This window comes from Panthera pardus, unplaced genomic scaffold (genome assembly GCF_024362965.1).
Source record: "Panthera pardus isolate Hobbes unplaced genomic scaffold, ASM2436296v1 HiC_scaffold_10, whole genome shotgun sequence".
NCBI classification, from domain to species: Eukaryota; Metazoa; Chordata; class Mammalia; order Carnivora; family Felidae; genus Panthera; species Panthera pardus.
Genome location: NW_026526655.1, coordinates 14390071 through 14409366, shown reverse-complemented (window position 1 = coordinate 14409366; position 19296 = coordinate 14390071). Strand labels below are relative to the sequence as shown.

The 19296-nt window shown below is 46.7% G+C and overlaps 1 protein-coding gene across 3 annotated transcripts in view; it reads right to left on the bottom strand.

The window, feature by feature from the left end:
* Window positions 1-7673: 7673 nt before the first annotated feature.
* The window catches only part of SERPINE2 (serpin family E member 2), a 62607-nt gene continuing 50984 nt past the window's right edge, over window positions 7674-19296 (bottom strand). For all 3 annotated transcript variants that reach the window (XM_019445782.2, XM_019445781.2, XM_019445780.2), the window contains exons 5-9: window positions 16082-16280; window positions 14329-14429; window positions 12363-12449; window positions 9714-9797; window positions 7674-8313 (exon numbers count right to left, since the gene is read on the bottom strand). In XM_019445782.2, coding sequence (XP_019301327.2) covers window positions 8276-8313; window positions 9714-9797; window positions 12363-12449; window positions 14329-14429; window positions 16082-16280 — 509 coding nt within the window. In that variant the 3' untranslated portion in view covers window positions 7674-8275. The remainder of the gene's footprint in view (window positions 8314-9713; window positions 9798-12362; window positions 12450-14328; window positions 14430-16081; window positions 16281-19296) is intronic.

Here is a 19296-nt window from a genome sequence, read left to right as displayed (position 1 = left end):
TGGAGGGCAGAGCTCAGCGTGTCTCCTTCCGGTTCTTCGGTCCTTCGTGTTTGATTCAGTGACCCTCCAACCGCACATTCCCTTCGTTTGTTTCTAACTTTTGGCAGCAGTGATAATTTTTGGTTTCAGTCAGTCAGTAGTCAGTCCCAGGGGTTAACAAGAAAAGTGGGACTGGGGAGTTGAGAATAGAAATGTTAAAACTGACAGCACTTTTGCCGTGAAATCTTTTTTTTTAGTTGAAATATTTTTATTTTATGTTCAAAGAGCTGGCATTAAGATAGACACAATGGATGACCCATCTCGTGAAGTCCACTTAATCCAGCTTCATGCAGCCTGGGTCCTTTGCGTCTTGATGGAGACCCCGGTGGCACATCCTCAGGCCGTAATTCCGGGTCAGATCATGCCCGTTGGAGCAGAAGTGGCGAGAACAAGAACCCTGGCTGAATTTCCTCGGCTCCAGTAGAACTGCTGGTTGACCCGCCTTGCTTTCTCGGTGGCAAAAGACTTGCCATAAAATCTTTCTATTAAGGAAGATAAAGGGCCTTTGGAACCTCTTTCCCGAGACCGGTCAGGACAGTGGGACTTTTGTCATATGTAGGAGGGCTTACAGCTGTCACAGGAAAAGTAGAGACTGTTTTTAGAGAGGAAAGTCTCAGAATTACCTAATTGGCTGCATTGGTCGGTCAAAAGTAAAGTATTTCACCTTTCTTTTGAGAGTTCACTCCAGCTCCTAACACTTGAACGCCGGGATAGAGGGCCAAACCTAGTGGTAAAGTGCCACACTTGGGTGTGTCATCCACAAGTAAACACGATTTGTACGTATCTCATGGACACCAGAGAAGAAGAGATCATAGAAAAGGTTCTGAGAAGAAGAGACTGTAAATGTCCTCCAATCACTTAACTCATCCAGTATATGCAAAATGTCAGATTTAGCTAGAGTATTACTTTTTTTATGAATACTTTTAAAAATTAATGTTCTTTTTAAACGTTTGTGTATGTATGCATGTATTTATTTATTTAAATAATCTCCACGCCCAACATGGGTTCGAACTCATGACCCCAAGATCAAGAGTCACTTGCATCCTCGGAATGAGTCAGCCAGGGGCCCCAGCTGAAGTATTATTCTAATTTTATTTGGGGTGAACATTTTTCCAAAAGGTCTTTAGAGAATTCGGTTGTAAACTCGGTAGTCCTTCATTTCCCTCGCAAGTAGTGCTGATAATCCCAGATTTCTCCTGCTCAGGGCGTCTTGCAGGAGCTTATCCTACAGGGTTGGAGGGAACTCTCCTCACCCTTAGATTTTCAAGCTTCTGAACCTTGAATGCTTCTAGATTTACATGTGGAGGAAATCTAGGTCTAGTTCATAAAAACTTTGCAAGGACAGAGATCCAAATCTCTTATGAAGAATGTGACTTCAACACATTTCTAAGTAAAGTCTTCCCCGATTTAAGTTGTATTTAAAAACATTTTTTTAATGTTTATTTTTTTATTTTTGAGAGAGACAGTGCGAGCAGGGGAGGGGCAGAGAGAGAGAGGGAGACACAGAATCTGAGGCGGGCTCCAGTCTCTTGAGCTGTCAGCACAGAGCCCAGTGCAGGGCTCAGACTCGGGAACAGCGAGATCACGATCTGAGCCGAAGTCAGACGCTTAACCGACTGACCCACCCAGGCGCCCCAAAGTTGTACTTTTAAAAAACACCCACTAAACTATGATGGGCTGGAATGTAGAAAGTAAAATACTAACATACTTTTGCAGCTTCCTATGAAAGAGCTTGAAACTTGTAGCTAACCTGTAGATAATCTTTAATTTGCCATGTAAGAACCAATACTGCGTACGTTTGACATGTGGGCAGGAGGAACACGGGGGTGTGAGGATGTTGTCAAAGGCGTGTGTGTGACCAAAAGCATACAGGGGCCACTTGGAGGACTGCCATTTTGGCCACTGTCTAATTGACATTGAGCAGAGCATCCTTATGATCACACGGAAGTCGGAACAACACCATAAGCACTGATGCTTAAGGTTGGCCTGGCACCAGAGAAAGACATTAAAGCCATTCACGTTGCAGTTCTGACCTCCTTTTCCACCATTTCCCGCTTGCCAGTTCCCTGAGCCCAAAGCATAAAATTGAGCCAAAAACGTACGACTGATGTCTACAGACTCAATTACATAAGCTTTATCCTTTCTGAGTCCATAATGTTTTTATGATAGGCATATATAAAACAGGGAATATTATTCTCAAAGTGTTTCATGTGGTCTTAAGAAAGTAAACTATTACTAGAAACGAATTTCCAAGTAAGAGTAGAACAAACGGGGGCAATTTTTGTTTGTGTTCAGCATTTTTTAGATTTTGGCCACAAGGTGGTGTGGTAATCCCACCTGACAGTTAAGTAGTGTGCAAAGTGCCATTGGAGGGAACAGTTATTTCCTCCATACACAGGAAGGAGGGATGTATAGGGCAGAGGATTATAGTGAAACATGACTTTTCAAGGTCGCCTGGAGCTCTAATATTCTGTGGACCTGACTGCAAGAAGCTAGCTCGCCTTGGCCCTCAGGATGTGAAGCTAAGAATTTGATACATGAGCAATTCACCTATGCTGCCAAGGAATGAATGTTTGAGCTTTTTTTTTTATAAATAAAAAGATTTTTTTTTAATGTTTATTTATTTTTGACAGAGAGAGAGAGACAGAGCATGAGCAGGGGAGGGGCAGAGAGAGAGGGAGACACAGAATCCGAAGCAGGCTCCAGGCTCTGGGCTGTCCGCACAGAGCCAACACAGGGCTCCAGCTCACGAACCTCAAGATTGTGACCTGAGCTGAAGCCGGACTCCCAGCCGACTGAGCCAGCCACGTGCCCCTGAGCTTTTTTACATTTACTGAAAAGAGAGAAAATTGTAGGGCTGACATAGACAACACTTTTAAAGATTTTTATTGGCCCCTTCTTCCTATTCTTTTCTTGTGTGTGTGTGTGTGTGTGTGTGTGTGTGTGTGTGAACAATGCTCTGCAGGGTCAGGGACTCTTACTGTGCATCTTGACACTTCATAAAACCGGGTGTGGACATTCTTCCCATATGGGGGACCAGCTCCCAACTCTCCCCTGCTGAGGGGCGCCCCCTGAGGAGCCTCCAGCAGGGGGCACGCTGCTACCGTCTGTATCCCTAAGCCCACTTAATCTTCTCCTCCCTTCAACTGACCCTCGTGTCATCTCTCCAAACCTCCGTTTGTAAAGCCCCTCTACCACCATCCCCCAGGACCCAGAGCTGTGGCTTACAACTTCGGCTGGCTATCAGAGCGCTGGGAAGCCAGGGCTGTCTCTGTAGGAGACCAAGAACGATTGTTACATTAAATCCCATCTTGCAAACCAGGAACAATTTTTTTTTTTCCAGGAGAAAATTCACACAATCAAAAATTGTAATCACGAGCGCACGTGCTCCTGAAAAAAAGACAGCCATTTCGACGTTGGGAGTGTCTGTGCTTTTCCGCTAACACGCATTCGTTCTTGTTCAGGTATCCGGCTGCCGGTTAGGGCTCGCTCGTAACAGTTCTAAGAAAAATTTCTGGAAGGAGAGCAACTGAGAAGATTAAAAACATTAACCTATTCCCCCTTCAATTGAGGAAGAACTCCATTATTTGTTTGCAGGATACCTTTTTACCACATCTGTTGTACATTAAAATTGCAGGATGAACTAATGAGTTTGTTCTAATGAGTTTTGCAGAAGAGATGAGTCATGAGATCATTGACCTGCTAGAAGAAGAATCTCTCTAACCGGAGAAATTGCCTGACTTCCTGAAGATACTTCCTCTACGCAAGTTATTGATCAGTGTCTCCCCAGCAAGACAACGTATCAGTCAGGGCCAGAGAGATTTATCAGTAGGCAATATAGTTAATAAGACAAATACAGTAATAAAAAAATTCGCAGCTTGGGGCGCCTGGGTGGCGCAGTCGGTTAAGCGTCCGACTTCAGCCAGGTCACGATCTCGCGGTCCGTGAGTTCGAGCCCCGCGTCAGGCTCTGGGCTGATGGCTCGGAGCCTGGAGCCTGTTTCCCATTCTGTGTCTCCCTCTCTCTCTGCCCCTCCCCCGTTCATGCTCTGTGTCTCTCTGTCCCAAAAATAAATAAAAAACGTTGAAAAAAAATTTAAAAAAAAAAAAAAAAAAAAATTCGCAGCTCATCCTCAGATTAACTAACCTGACAACGATGTCCGTGGGGCTCCTGACAACCTGCCTCTAAGACTCCGTTGTGGGTGCTGGGATTGCTTCCTTGTCTACGAAGGACGAGCACAAAGTGTTGCCACTCTACGCTTGGTGGCTGGGGTTAGAAACTTCAGATGAAGGACGGATAGCACTGAGAAATGTAAAAACTCACTTCTGTTTTGTTCCCTCGCATTCAATGATTCATCTGCAAACACTAATAATGTACCTGTGACCATATAAAACAGTGATTTCTCATTTTGCAAACTTCTCCCTTGAATCACAACTGCATCATTTTTCTTCAAGATTTGGGAGAGGGTCAAAGGGGCGGTTGGGGAATCTCAGAAGAAATGGGACTTTAGAGCCAGTGGTGTCCTCCACTCTTGGGTGGCCGGATGTGGACTCTCGGTAGGACACAGGGTCTTCCAGCAGTCACGGGAGGACAAGGACACAGAAGTCATCCCCCCAAGTAGTTAACTCCATCTACGCCTCTCCCTGGGGCAGCCACCCCCAACCAGTCCTAGAAAGGCATTTGCTACTCTGCTGTGACACCCAGTCCCAATGTGTGGGTGTCTTTCCCCACACCACCAACACTCGGACTACAATTCATCTGAATTCTAACACCATCTACAGAGACAGAGTGTCACATCTCATGGGTTAAGGGCTCAGGCCCACAAGGCTGCCTCCCCACCCCCCAACTTCAGGTGCCAATTCCTGCCCAGGTTGTCACCTGTGCTTCTGACTCAGTGGCTGTAAATCAGAGGTCCCCACGACTCCCTCACTGGGTTCTATTAGCTTGCTAGAGCAACTCACTGAACTCAGAGAAACATGTTACTAGTGATCGCTGGTTTATAAGAGGATGTCAGTCAGGAACAGCCAGATGGAAGAGATACATAGGGCAAGGTCTGGGGCAGGGCGAGGAGCTCCTGTGCCTTCTCCAGTGCTCCACTCTGGCAAATCTCCAAGGGCGCATTAACCCAGAAGCTCTCTCAACCTGTCCTTTGGATTTTTCCGGAGGCTTCATTACAAAGACACATTTAATTAAATCATTTGGCCATTGGCCATTTGATTCAACCTCCAGCCCTTCTCCCCTCCCCAGAGGCCATTGGGGTGGGACTGAAAGTGTCAGCCCTCCCATCTGTTTGGGTCTCCTAGCAACCAGCCTTCATCCTGCAGCCCTCAAGGCTCCCAGGTGTCTCTATACCTCGGCCAACCCACCTGATCTAGTCCTGGCTGGCAGTCCAGATTCCTGAAGGTCTGCCTTCTGTGGAAATACACACTTTGTGTAGGTTAGGGCTTAGAATTAGCTAGATGCCTTGTAACCCCAAGAGCTCCCTCCCAGGACCCAGGCCCTCTGGGTGCTTTCCTAGTTTGGCCCAAAGTTACCTTATTAACATAGCAAAAGACACCTTTGTAGCTTTCTATCACTTTGTAAATTGCAAGGGTTTGGAAGTTCTGTGCCAGAAATGGGCATGAAAACCAAATACACATCTCTTAGGATAAATCACAATATCACAGCAAACGTGATCTTTTGTGACAGGTCTGCAATTTTTTGTGGCAATCTCCGTATCTTAAATTTATTCCAGTTTTCGTCAAATAAAGGAGTTTTCATAAATTTTATCTTTTTGAAGACAGGGCCTATAGACTCATTGACTGAAGTGTATCAAAAGATACAAGTTGATTTATAGAAAAGTAATAACTTGAGAAGAACTTTTTCCCCAGTCCAGAGATTATAAACCAGTTCTAGAGGCTGCTAGAGTCAGAAACTGGGTGCTGACTGGTGAGAAAGGGCTAATGATGAGTAAGCTGGTAAAACCAAGTGAAAAAGAGAGAAGAAATATTGTCTAGGAACCTTGACATTATGACTTTTCCATGAGATTTTCCCAAGTTCTGTATCATAAATTTGAAACTTTACCATCTCATACACTGAAGAGGCATTCAGAAATGGGACCGGATACTTTGAAATTGAATATGCCCAGTGAAATGTGACCAATTTCTATTTTGGGGGAGCAGCCTATCTGTAACACCTAACAGGGCCACTCTACCAGCCGGTATTCGGAAAGCAAACTCTCCCGGTCCTTTCTGGAACGAGTACTCCTGGACCCAAGAGCCAGGGATCCAGTCTGGGTCCTGCAGCTACTTTTATACTTCTCTCGTGGACTAATGTCCACCCGGTCCTATTTGTGTATCTTGTAAGTACAGTTGCACCAATGAGGAACTTGACCTAGTAGGAGTCACGCTCTCCCTTCCACGATGGCTTATCAGGGAGAGGACACATTTATCTCTGTACCCCTTAGTACCTCGCACCCAGGAGGTGCCCAAATGAATAAATGGAGTGTATGTAACTCTTGGATTTCTGCTAAAACTATTCCTATCTTCAACTACTCAAAATAGCGTAACAGAACGGGACGAGGAAACTAGAGAAGTAAAACGGGCTCTCAAAGGCATTAACACACTAGCATGTTTGCTAGGGTACAAGTAATCTGTGTCACCAGTTCAAAATAAATTTACTCTTAAATAAGGAAAGCAGTCCCCCCACCCTTTCCTTCCTCTCTTGGCTAACCAAAATATCCATACTTAAAGTACTTAAATAGTTGCAAACAGCAAAGCTCAGCCGACGTGACAAATAAGAGTGACAAATTGTTGGAGTGCTGAATGTGCGGTTTTGATGCATAAAGAATGATGATGGGCACCTGGGCGGCTCAGTCCGTTGAGCAACTGACTCCTGCTCTTGGCTCAGGTCACGATCTCGAGATCAAGCCCCGCACTGGGCTCCGCGCTGGGTGTGGAGCCCGTTCAAGGTTCGTTCTCTCTCTCTCTCTCTCTCTCTCAAAAGAGAGATGAGTAGAGCTCACGGGTTTAAAAAAAAAAAAGGAAAAAATGTTTTTAAGTCTAGATACATATTTTAAACCATTCTGATTTTAGAAACGTGATGAGTTCTCCAAAAACAAAAGACAAAAATACATCTTGCCATTTTAGAAAACAGACCCTCCAGCCCATCACCAGAAGTGAAACATGCACCCCTCACTCAGTTCCCAAGGATGTCGGCACCGGGCGTCTTCTTTGCACACTTGCTACAAAACCGGTCTTTACCTTGAACGCTGGGGACACGCCCCCGAGGGAGCCAGCACTGAGACCAGGGCTGGGACTGCCTTCATACTTACTCCCCTGCGGGGACTCAGGCGCGGACGGGTAGTGAAGCAGGGAACAGTGTCTGGTGTTAGAGGAAAGGAGTAGGAGAAGGCCAGGGGCTTTGGTTTTCTGCCGTTTGCCTGAGTGCAAAGGTTTAGAAGAGGTTTAAGTACTTTTAAAAGGCTCTGTTTCTTTTGTTGTATTTTCAATAACAGAGAAACGGCATTTTTTTTTTTTTTACTACTCATAACACTTTATTTTTACTTTGTACAAAATACAAAAATGCAAATCCAGAGAGTACAGACCAGTAGTGACAGGCACACTGCACAAGAGCAAACCTTGTCTAGCAAGACGTTAGTTTTTTAAACTTTATTTTAGTGAATACATGCATTATATAAAACAACAACAACAACAACAACAACAACACAAAGAGGCTAGAGATTTCACTATTTCTACCCCCAAAATAATGCTTACTATCAAGACTTTGGATGGGACCAAAACAAAAGAATTAAAAAGGCCGATAATATATATATTTTTTCATAAAAAAGTAAAAGCCACCATAAAACGTGTTGTGGGTTTTTTTTCCCCCATCACACTGATTACATTTCTTCTGAAATGCCACACGTGTAAACAAAACAAAACTCCTGAACTGGACAGTAAATACTCGGGAGGGTTAGCCTAGGTACCTGCTCAGTAGTTTAAAGCGTTTTTTAGACATTTTGAAGCCTTTCTATTCATTTGTCAGTACAGTGTTCCAGCCATCCTGCCCCTTTTTCCCTTTGATATATATCCCGGGACAAAAATGCTTGCATCATTGAGTCTCTGTTCCTAAGAACTAGTTTTGAAAAAGGAAGAAATGTACAAAAATATTTAACAGAACTATGAAAGATGTGGGAAAGGAGTTTTCTTCGTCACAAAGTAGTCTTTGCTTTTGCATGGTTTCTTCTGTATACTCTTCACGGTTGGTTTATCTGCCCCATGAATAAGACAGCACCTATAGAATTAAGAGGAAACAGAGCGTGACTCTATAAAAACCATTTCATAAAATAAGATAGAAGGCGTGTAAAATAAGGGATAGTCCCTAGAGCTGTCCAACACAACTTTCTGCAGTGATGGAAATGGTCTATAGTTTCATTGTCCCATATGGTAGCTACTAGTCACGGTGGCTATTGAGCCCTTGAAATGTGGCTTAGCTAAGAAACTGAATTTTAATCTATGTTTCTTTTTTTTATACATTTTTGAGAGAGACGGAGACAGAGCACGAGCAGGGGAGGGGCAGACAGAGAGGAAGACACAGGATCCAAAGCAGGCTCCAGGCTCTGAGTTGTCAGCGCAGAGCCCGATGCAGGGCTCGAACCCATGAACAGGAGATCATGACCTAAGCCAAAGTCAGATGCCCAACCAACTGAGCCACCCAGATGCCCCTAAAAGATAATTCATTTTAATTAATCAAAAGTTAAATAGCCACGTGTGGCTAGAGGCTCCCATATTGGACTTTGGTTCAGGAGAACACTAATTATGACATTAAAGATGCACTGAGACAAAAGGATAAGGAACTATCTTGTGTTACTGATTAAAAAAGGGGTAAATGCTGAAATGTACTTGTTTCTACTCTGAACGAACATGAAGCCAACCTCTCCACAAAGATAATCTTCTCCTTTTTTTTTAAGGCTTGAGAGAGAGAGAGAGAGAGAGAGAGAGAAAGAGAGGAGAAAGGGAGAAAGCACAAGCTGGGGAGGGGCAGAGAGAGAGGGCAAGAGAGAATCCCAAGTAGGCTCCACACAGAGCCTATGCAGAGACCAATGTGGGGCTTGAACTCAGAAACTGTGAGATCATGCCCTGAGTCGAAATTGAGTCAGACGCTTAACCAGCTGAGCCACCCGGGTGCCCCCTTTACTTAATCCTCATAATTGTACTAAGAGGTAAGCACTATTGTTACCCACAGTTTCAAGACAAAAGCTAAAGCACAGAGCCAACTCTGAGCCTGTGACTTACAAAGCCAAGATTTATCGAATTAACAATCCTCAGGCCGGAACAACAGAGAGGGCTCACAGAGGTTGACGACGTGTGGTTTCTTAGAAAACTGAACTACTACATTTATCAGAATATGGACCAAAAAATCAAAAGACATCAGAAACCCCCAAAAGGGCTGCAGAGCTCTATGTTAAAAACAAACCAACCAACGAATCTAAAATCAGCCTTCACAAGATTCCATCACACTCTGTAAACACGGCCTGGGTTTTCTTATCTCTTTAAGGTGGGCGGTTCTATTCTTCAGTGTTTGCATAACACAAGGGAGTGGAATTAGAGCAGCAAGGTTGGATTTCACTAGGATTCTGGGGACCGTTCTGAATTTTAACAGCCAGTGAGCAACAGAAGGGAAGACTCACTTACCTGTGGGATTATGTCGGATGAAAAATAGAAAGGGTCTGTCTACTATGAACCAGGGAGGTGACGACCTTGCAATTAGAATCGCAGCTACGGGAAGAGAGAGAAAATGTGTTACACCCAGCGTGAGGCCAGCAGGGCAGCAGGCTGGCTGGATCTTCCATGCTGGAGTTCGGGGACACAATTCCCGTCCCTTGGGCTGGCCAGGTTAGGACAGGCCCAACGGTCACCATTTACGGAACACCTACCGTGGCCCAGGCCCTTTATACTTGGGTGTCTCATTCAGTCTACACAAGTACCATCGTCCTTAACAAATGTACTTACTCCGTAGGCTTTTTACGAGGATTAAGTGGCATAAAGACCATTATAAGCTCTTAGAACAGTGCCTGCCACTGAACGACACCTAATGCATATTGACTGTTATTATTAGCTGCTTTGTATTCATACCATCTGCCTTGCTGATGAAGGCCACTGGTCCTCTTAGCTCAGCCAAATCCCTTCTGTACACCCAGGCCCAGCTTAGCGTTCGACGGTTTTGTCTGTGACTTTTCCTTCGGCAGTTCTCCTTTGCGTGGTAACGGAGACCACTCACTCATCTGGGACCTGCGACCTCGTGTTGCTGTTCAACCCGTCGGGTGTAGACGCTGGACTTAGACAGCAAACCGTTTTAGGCCCAGAGTCCCAGTCATGCTTACTCTGCCAAACTTACCCATGGCGGCTTCAGTTTTTTTGTTTTTTAATGTTTACTTGTTTATTTTCAGAGAGAGAGCGAGTGCAGTGTGACGGGGGGAGGGACAGAGCAGGGGAGAGAGAGAATCCCGAGCGGGCTCCACACTGTCGGCGCAGAGCCTGATGCGGGGCTTGATCTCACGAACCGAGCTGAGATCTAGAGCTGGACGCTTAACTGACTGAGCCACCCAGGTGCCCCGTGGCCTGGGTTTAATAAGCTTGTCTCAAGGCCTCGCAGGAGGGCAGGTGCCGGGCATCACGGCACTGCTTTTTCCGCGATGGCCCGGTTCCCTTCCTCAAACCCCACAAAGCGCTAATGGCTTGGGCTTAATGTCACAAAGGAAACATCTCCACTTATGTTGGGGAAAATCCCCCAACCCAGGGTGACTGAAAAGCAGTCAACGGTTAGCCGGTTAGCAGGTCTTCTGGACTGAACCGTATCCCCTCGAAATCCATATGTTGAAGCCCTAACTCCCAAGGTATTGAAATCTGAATGAGGTCATGAAGGCGGGGCCCAAGTCCAATGGCGCTGGTGTCCTCATAAGAAGACAGGGAGACAGGAGGGATGTGCGTGTAAGACAAAAGGCCACGTGAGGACACAGGCAGAAAGCAGCCCTTGACCTTGGGCTTCCGGCCTCCAGAACTGTCAGACATAAACTTCTGCTGCTTAAGCCCCCCCAGTCTGTGGCCCCTTGCTATAGCAGCCCTGCTGACCGACCCAGCAGGGCTGGCCTCCTGGGCGTGTGACCGGGCCAGTCACACTCGCGAGAACCCCACACTCGGGTCAGGGCTCTGCTGCCCCGTCTTGAAATTCTTAGTAAGTTTTCAGTAAGGGCTCCATATTCACATTTTGCACGGGGCCGTGCAAATTAACGTAGCCAGTCCTGATAGTTACGCTAATTGGCAAAACTGGCCAATAACGGGCAGCATTCGGTTCTCACTTATCATCACCCAGAAGAGACAAAAGGCATCTTGAGAATTCTAAGTGCTGTTATTCTAGGTCTTTGTTTTTAATGCTATTTTAAAGGATTACAAATTAAGTGTTTATTCTAGAAAGGCCATAAAGTGTCTATTCGGAGCATAAACGGTACCTTGTAACGACCAGAAATATGTGACCCAGTTACAAGCCTACTAGGATATTCACTTTATGAGTTTGCAGAGTTTGGCCAGATCTGTTTACCCCATCTCAGATGGATAATGAGGGGGTACAGAAACCAACCTAAGATCGCTCTATTTTCTCCTTCATCATATAAACCATGAGGAGAAAGCAGATGTGGATGTTCTAATTATCAGAGGAGGCTGCACAGCCGTCCTGGGAATTCAACAGCTGCCTGATAATTCTTCACTTTGTCCTGGATCCACTTGGCTGCCTATTTCCCATGGCGAGTGGCTATTATTTTATGTTTCAATATGATGATTGGGTTTTCCTGCCAAGAAGAAGCCAGCATCTGCTTTAAGCTTCCCAAGGGCAGGGGTCGGCAAACCATTGTCCCCAGGCCAGGTCTGAGGAGTCGGATCCTGCCTTTATAAATACATAAAGCTTTACGGGAACACAGCCGCGCCCATGGGCTTGTATCCTCTGTCCTGCCTTCACACCACAATGGCAGCGTTGAGAAGTTGTGGCGGAGACAGGACCGCCCGCGAGGCAGAAAACACACACTACCTAGCTCTTTACCGAAAAAGCTTGTGGACTCTTGTCCCGGAGGAATTGCTTGCACCGAAGGGCTTTCCTTTACGAAACAGACTCTGAGCTTTGAGGGTGCAGGTCCTTAACCTGTCTAAATTCACCACTGTCACCTGGGGGGCAACCCACGGTGCCCGGATGAAAACGGGGTTTGCTCCGTATCTGCTCCGTTGATGGGCGGACCGCAGCACGCTCCCTCCCCCTGCACCCCAGCCGGTCCTGGCTCACGACCCAGTTCTTACTTGTTGCTGCCGAAGCTTTCGTTCCGTCTTCACTGACTTCAATTTTTGCTTTTTGCAAGATTTGAGAGACGTGAAGGTTTTCTGACCCTGTTTCCGGAAAATGAAACAAAAACAGCATTTATTTGATATGCGGGCCATCGGTTTGGCTGCGGAAGCGACTTCAAATCCATGGCAACTTCCAGTTCTTAAAAGGTGTCAGGAGAAGTGACCTCTTCCGGTCTGGTGACTGGAGGTTGTGGGATGACTATCGACCTGCAGTGAGTTTCAATCTCTGCCAAGTGAACTGTGGTTTCGCTTCGGAGGAGGGACTCCCCTTCCCTGGATGTGTTAGTGCCTCTGTCAATTCAACTCTGATCGCTAAGGATTGTGTAAAACATAAATAAATAAAAAGAGCAGAGCTTTAAAAAAGGAAGTCCAGTTTTCCAGAAGAAACGAGGCAACAATATTATTTTTCAGTACAGAACGTCAGATCCAGGGAAGATTGCAGAGGGGATTTACAGATGGGGAAACTGAGGCCCAGAGTGTTAAGAATTCTGTCCTCAAGTCTTACGGCTGGTTACTGGCAGAGTAAGTGCTCGCTCTTCACCACAAAAGCCACTCATCTCATGGCCATATCAGTGAGAAGAGTGTGGAGGGTAAGAAGGGTTTGGAACCAGACTCAGAACTGCAACTGTGCCTCTAGAACCTTCTAGTGAATTAACTTTCCTTCTCAGCAGATTCTTATCGCTCCAGCGGTACCCACTGGCCGTAGCATTCGAGGAGAACACGAGCGGAAGTTAATGCTAGCCTTGGTGGGACATGGGTCTGGATGCAAAGGGAAAAAGTGCTTTCTGTGTCCCCTGGTTTTCACCTGCACGGATGCTGGGCTCTAATATGGCCGATGGGGAATGAGAGGGGGACATCTGCAGGGCGCATGTCACCTGCGAGTTAAACATCACACCTCAGGGGAACTTCAGGCACCTGGTCCTCCTTCGAGCACCCGCGAACTCCCATGGCCACTACGTGGTATGTAGACCACAGAAGAGAACCCCGAAGGGGAAAACAATGAAACAAGGCTAACTTCACTGGGCTGAGGAATCCTGTTAAAATGATTCTGATTCAGGAGGTCTGGGTGAGACCCAAGATTGTGCCCTTGAAACGAGCTCCCAGGTGATGCTCATGCTGCTGGACTGAGGGTCAGAGTCCGGATGCCGGAGGACGAAAGAGCTTCAAAATATCCCTGTGGCTGCAAGTTCGCCAGGGACACAGTGTGGATGGAGCCCTAGGACGGGTACACAGGTGCTCGCCTGCAGGCCATCGAGATTGGTAATGAGCTTGTCGAGGGGGAAAACAGGAAAGGAGTACAAATAATGTTTGAGCCGTGACTTTTCTCTGGAAGGAGGCTGCTGTGCTCCAAATTAAAAAGACCAAGAACCGACTATTGAATATCACTCTGGGAAAAGGTGCATATATTGGCAAACGAGGTGATACGACACCAGCTGTGTCCTAGATGCTCTGGCAAAGAAAGCTTCTCATCAGACCCTTTGAATTCACATGATCTCGGATTAATGGGCATTAACACACCTGGATATGGTGCATGCCTGTTATTGTTTGATGGAAGCAAGTATCTGAGAGTTCAAAAACCTTGATTTTTGCAAACACCGGGGAATCGTTTGCATTTGGAAGAGAAAGACTACTATCTAAGTGCTAAATTTTTAAGTAATGAAGACAATACATGAAGTGCTTGTTTAACGGTGTCAACTCACTCGGGCTTCACCTGAAACGTGCACGTGAAACGTGGGGACAGGTGATTTATGCTGATCTAAATGACGGAGGATGAGCAGCATCATTTGGTGACAAATCAGACTAAATCTGGGAGGGTTTCAGGGCAACACACTCCTAATTTTGACCTTTTCTTTCTGAACGAATCAGAGACCCAGTTTGTAACAGTCTTCAAGTTTCAGAATGGGGTTTAAATCGAACATACTTGTTATTTTCGAAAAATTTGCTTTTGATGGATCAAACATCTCGGTGATGCCGAGCACTTTCAGCGGCTCCTTCAGATCTGTTTGTGCTACCGCCGTGAACCTAGCAGGAAAGGAGAAAATAGGGGGAAATCTTTATACCATAAATGACGTAAGAGGGTAGAACCCGTGCCGGTGGGGAGACGTTGACAAAGCGATTCCTTTGTAAGTATGCTCTGAACACCAGTCTAAACTGTGTCTGAAGTTGTACTTCCAAGATTTAAGTTAGAGGACAGGTCATCTCTCGAGCACTTTGCTAGCAAAATGAGGACACCGTGACAGAAAAGGGGGTGGTCACCCCCTCGTGTGCGACGGGCTTCCCCATTCTGGTACCTAGGCAGATCTGCTGAAGCACCCTCCCTTATGCTGATGGGTGGGGGGGTATCTGGAATACCCCCCCAAATATCTCCACTTTCCCCCCATTGCCAACCGAAGAGCCATCATCATGGCTGCTGTAAGAACCACCGTCCTTAGCGGGATTGGTCAAAAGAGAGGAGACACATTCCTGCTCACTCTTGTTGAGATTATGAAAGCATCTTACCGTTAAGACTGGGACAAACATTAGGAATAGGTGAGAACGTATGCTACGGGTGTTGGGGCGTAACCTTGGGTTTCTTGGATACTTGCGATCTATCTGGCCTTCCAGCCGTACACATGTAAATGTCAGTTAGTACACCTATCGTCAGAGGATGTTTTACCAGGTTTTATCCCATCTGGGGGAAGAGCAAAGGGTAGGTGGGCAGATGGACTCTAATGATAATTTACCATTATCGTTGTGCTTTACCTATTACGTCATTCTGTAATGTACACTTACCATCTTATTCATTTACATCAAGCACTGCCGACCTGAAGGCTCATTTCACACACGTACACACACACACACACAGACACACACACACGCACACACTCCTGGGAGGATGGCTAATACTTACTATGAATGGGCTTCTCTGATTACTTAACTCAGTGACTAGAGAAGTAAAAGCTTTTAGAACTGGAAGGTAGCTTCACCACCCCGAGACGTGGGTGCTTAAAAGCCCTGGACACTGGTGGCACAATCACAGTCAGGGGACGTTCGCTGCCTCTTTCATGGGTCTGGGTAAAGCATTCTCGGAGCGACAGAAATTCAGGATTTGGGCAGAATTTAGGATGACTCTTCCCTTGGTTTCAAGTCATAACAGTTCAAATTCCACCAATATTACACTTTCAGGGTATAGTAATAAAAAAAACCTACCATAGATGTTAATATAAGAATTCTGCCTGAATGGTTTCAAAATATTCCCTTACCACCTAGCTTTCGGACCTTGGCCTTCAGAAGCTTCCAGCTAAAACTTAAGAAGACTAACATGAAACTCCTCATCAAAACGCTACGAACCTTTACCGTGCCGTTATACACGTATTTTTCGGTCTTGGGGACAAAACTAAATATGTTAAAAGCTCTCAAAATGGCATAAGGAGCTTGAGGTCAGAGGTCAGGCTGCCTTCTTTTCTTCCCCACTGTCACTGTCGTTATCCTGCCGTATGAGGCACAGGGATTGGAAAAAAAAAAAAAAAAAAAGAAGAAGAAGAAAGAAAAGCAAAAAGCTTCTCCAAAAGCAGACCCTTGTATTCTCTCCAGGCAATTTCTGCAAAATAAATCAGGCCTCACGACGCGCCATGTCTTAGCCCCACGTTGTCTGGCACCTGACGCAACCGCCACCAGGGACCGAGCGCTCTTACTTGGGCAAGATGACCTGCACCCTCTTGGGCACCATCGTGCTCATCCAGCTGTCTATGGTCTTGGTGCTGATGTGAGGGATGATGGCCGTCAGCGGGGTGGAGCTCTCCGTGGGCAGCGCGATCAGCATGCTGATGCTTTCCCCGTGGTAGGGCAGTTCGATGAAGTTGTACCATAAATCGTTGGGGGTGCTTGTAGACCCTAAAGAAATCAGAGGCAGGTTCAGTGCATCCCCTGATGACTTCTGAGAGGGGCAGGAGCGAGTGCTGATCACGTGGTGCCTCAGAGGGCAGAGAGCGATTCAGTTTGGAAACTTCTCTTTTCCAAATATAGTTTCCTTAGAAAGACAAAGATAAGGACCATTATTTCTTCTTTCTCCTGGTAAATAATTCTCTTTCTTCAGTTGAGATCTGTCTTAACAGAATGCCTTGGGGCGTCACCAAAAATTCTGTTGAGTGGAATTTAACTGGATCATGAGGCGCTTAGAATACAGTACTTTGCAAGAAGCTGACCCCTATCATGTGAGTAAGAGAATGAATTTGGGCTGCCTGAGAACGGTTCTTTTGGCTGAGCCTACGTGAGCATATGAAGAGGAAGGAGAAAGGGATGAACGGCTCCATTGTGTAGGAGCCACACCAACCACCCCAACCCAACCCACGCCAACCCCCAACCACCCCAACACATTTACAATCTACAGCGTGCCCCGAGGTAGGGCACGCAGTCCCGTTTTACACCCGGGGGCTGCGCTTACAGAAATTATCTTGCCAAGGGACACGTGGGCTAAGTAAGCAGTGGAGCCCCAGGACTCAGGCTCAGTATGTCTCATGCCAACAATGACCTTTGTAGTTCACTAACGCGACTCCCTATTCACAATTCACCCATTCTGGTCATTGTCCTTACGGCTTTTCAGTACCTTATGGTATTTGTACTCACAAATAAAAGCCCGAGAGCGATTTAGACCAGCGCTTCTCAAAATGTTGGTCTACAGAGCACCCATCCTGGGGGACGCTCAGTAGACAGATTCCACACGCCACTGAATCGATTCTTCCTACGGATTCATAATAGACGCCAGTACCGTAAAGGCTCCGAGTCATTCTGAAGGAAAGAAAGCTGTTTGGCTTTCCGCAGGTTTCCCAAGCGAATTTGATCCTAGAACCCTCTCATCTCATGTGAAATATTCAAAATATTCAGCAACTGATCAGCACAACTGTGTGCGGACCGGCTGGAGCTGATGAAAGCACATTCACAGGGCACCCGGGAGGGGTCAGTCGGTTCAGCATCTGATCTCAGCTCAGGTCATGATCTCGTGGTGTGTGAGTTCAAGCCCTGTATCGGGCTCTGTGCTGTCAGCTGAGAGCCTGCTTGGGATTCTCTCTCTCTCTCTCTCTCTCTCTCTCTCTGCCCTGTCCTGCTTGCATGCTGTCAAAATAAATAAACTTGAAAAAGAAAAAAAAAGCTTTTAAAAAAGAAAGCGCACCCATGAAGGGTGCCAGCTGGAAGCCCAGCTCGGGGGGTACACGGTCCAGAGAGGCCCCGGCCTCCCCGGGAAAGAATATTCCACACAGCATGCCATAGGATCCCGGGAAAACTTCCCATTAGGCATGTGATGCCAGTTATAAAAATTAACTAGGTGAACGGAAAGCCAGCATTTCTAGATTTCTGGCAGATTTCAGACATGTTTTACTAAACACTTCAGCCTTTTTAAGAACGCGGTGACCTTGGTGAGGCACTTAACCTCTGTGTGCCTCTCGGTATGGAGAACGGAGATACCACGGATATTAAAAGTGTGTACCTCACAGGGTCGCCGTGACGGTTAAATGAGGAAAAATATGTAAGGTGCTTGACAGGACGTGGTCTGTGGTGGGTGCCCACTGAACGCTGGCTCTCTCTACCTCCTCCCCCTTCTCTAAATGACCTAGAAGGACAACGTGTTTAAGAAAAAGAGAGGAAGCGAGCTTCTCTCATGATTTTCACTTGTCTTCTCTTTGGGGACGACCTCCGCCAGTCACTGCATGTGAGCCAGGGATCTTGGATAAGCCAGTTCTCCACGGGTGGAGGTCGGGGGGCGGGGGGGCGAGAGGCACAGCCAACTTTCTTTGTCTTCGTTACATAACGAACACTTCTAGCCATAAAATACGATAAAGAATAGCAAAGTTCTTAGAATACGTGACATGACAGGATGACATTTGAGTTTCTCCCTCTGGAAGAAAGCTGGGGGCAACTCGTGGAGCGCTCGGTACACCCGGTCCCCGTCCCGCTCCGTTTGCCCGAGGGCCGTTCGGCAACCTTGTGCGGCCTGGCCGGCTGGGACAGGCGGGGACTGTCACTCAAGCCCGGTTCTGTCTGGGGAATGCCTGAGAATCAAAGAGGGGATTTTTTTCACTTTCCTTTTACCTTGTGTAATAAGATGGTCTGGGCAGAAACCAGAAAATCAATGGGAGAGTCAGGACAAACATCACTTCCTAATGAGCCTTTTAATCTTCAAAGACAAGAGGAGGCCCCTGCCTGGCAAAGCTGTTTGAGAAATTCTACGACTTGGGAAGCGGTTAGGAAATGGTTGCTCCAGGGCATGAAATAAGGACCTGGAGGCAGCCGTTAACCACTTCTAGACATGTTTACTGTCCTGATGGGAGGCAGCGGGGTCATGAATAATGAAAAGTGACGAGCCTGGGTGTTTTTGAGCCGGGAGACAGCTGCCACCTTCAGCAGTGAATCCGGTCGCCACCGAACACGTCATTAACTGATCAGTAATACGAATAACCACTAACCACTTTGTACCCAGTCGCGCACATCTGCCTGATGACTCATTTCTCCCTGGCCCCACTTCTGCTTCTGATCGCAGGCGCCGATGGCACAGCGTTGGCTCGGATGCCCCTGGCCATACCTCTTCCGTTCTTCTTTGCTCCGTGGCTTGAGGAGACAGGGGACAAAAATAACATCTTGCCCTCCACCTGATCAGTAAAAGACAGCTTTCTCAGCATCGGCCCACAGAGGACAAGGGCTGAGGTTAAGCGCACGAGACCTGGAGTTCTAGGACCTGGGTTCAGATCCTGACTCGGAGACACTAGCTCTGGGACTCGGGCAAGTGGCTTAACTCCAAGTCTTAGTGTCTTTATCTGTAAAATGGGATAACAGTGCCTGGCTTGCAGAGTTGCTGGGAAAATTAGACGAGACAATACACACAGCACAGTGCTCAGCACAGAGGCTTGCACGTCGT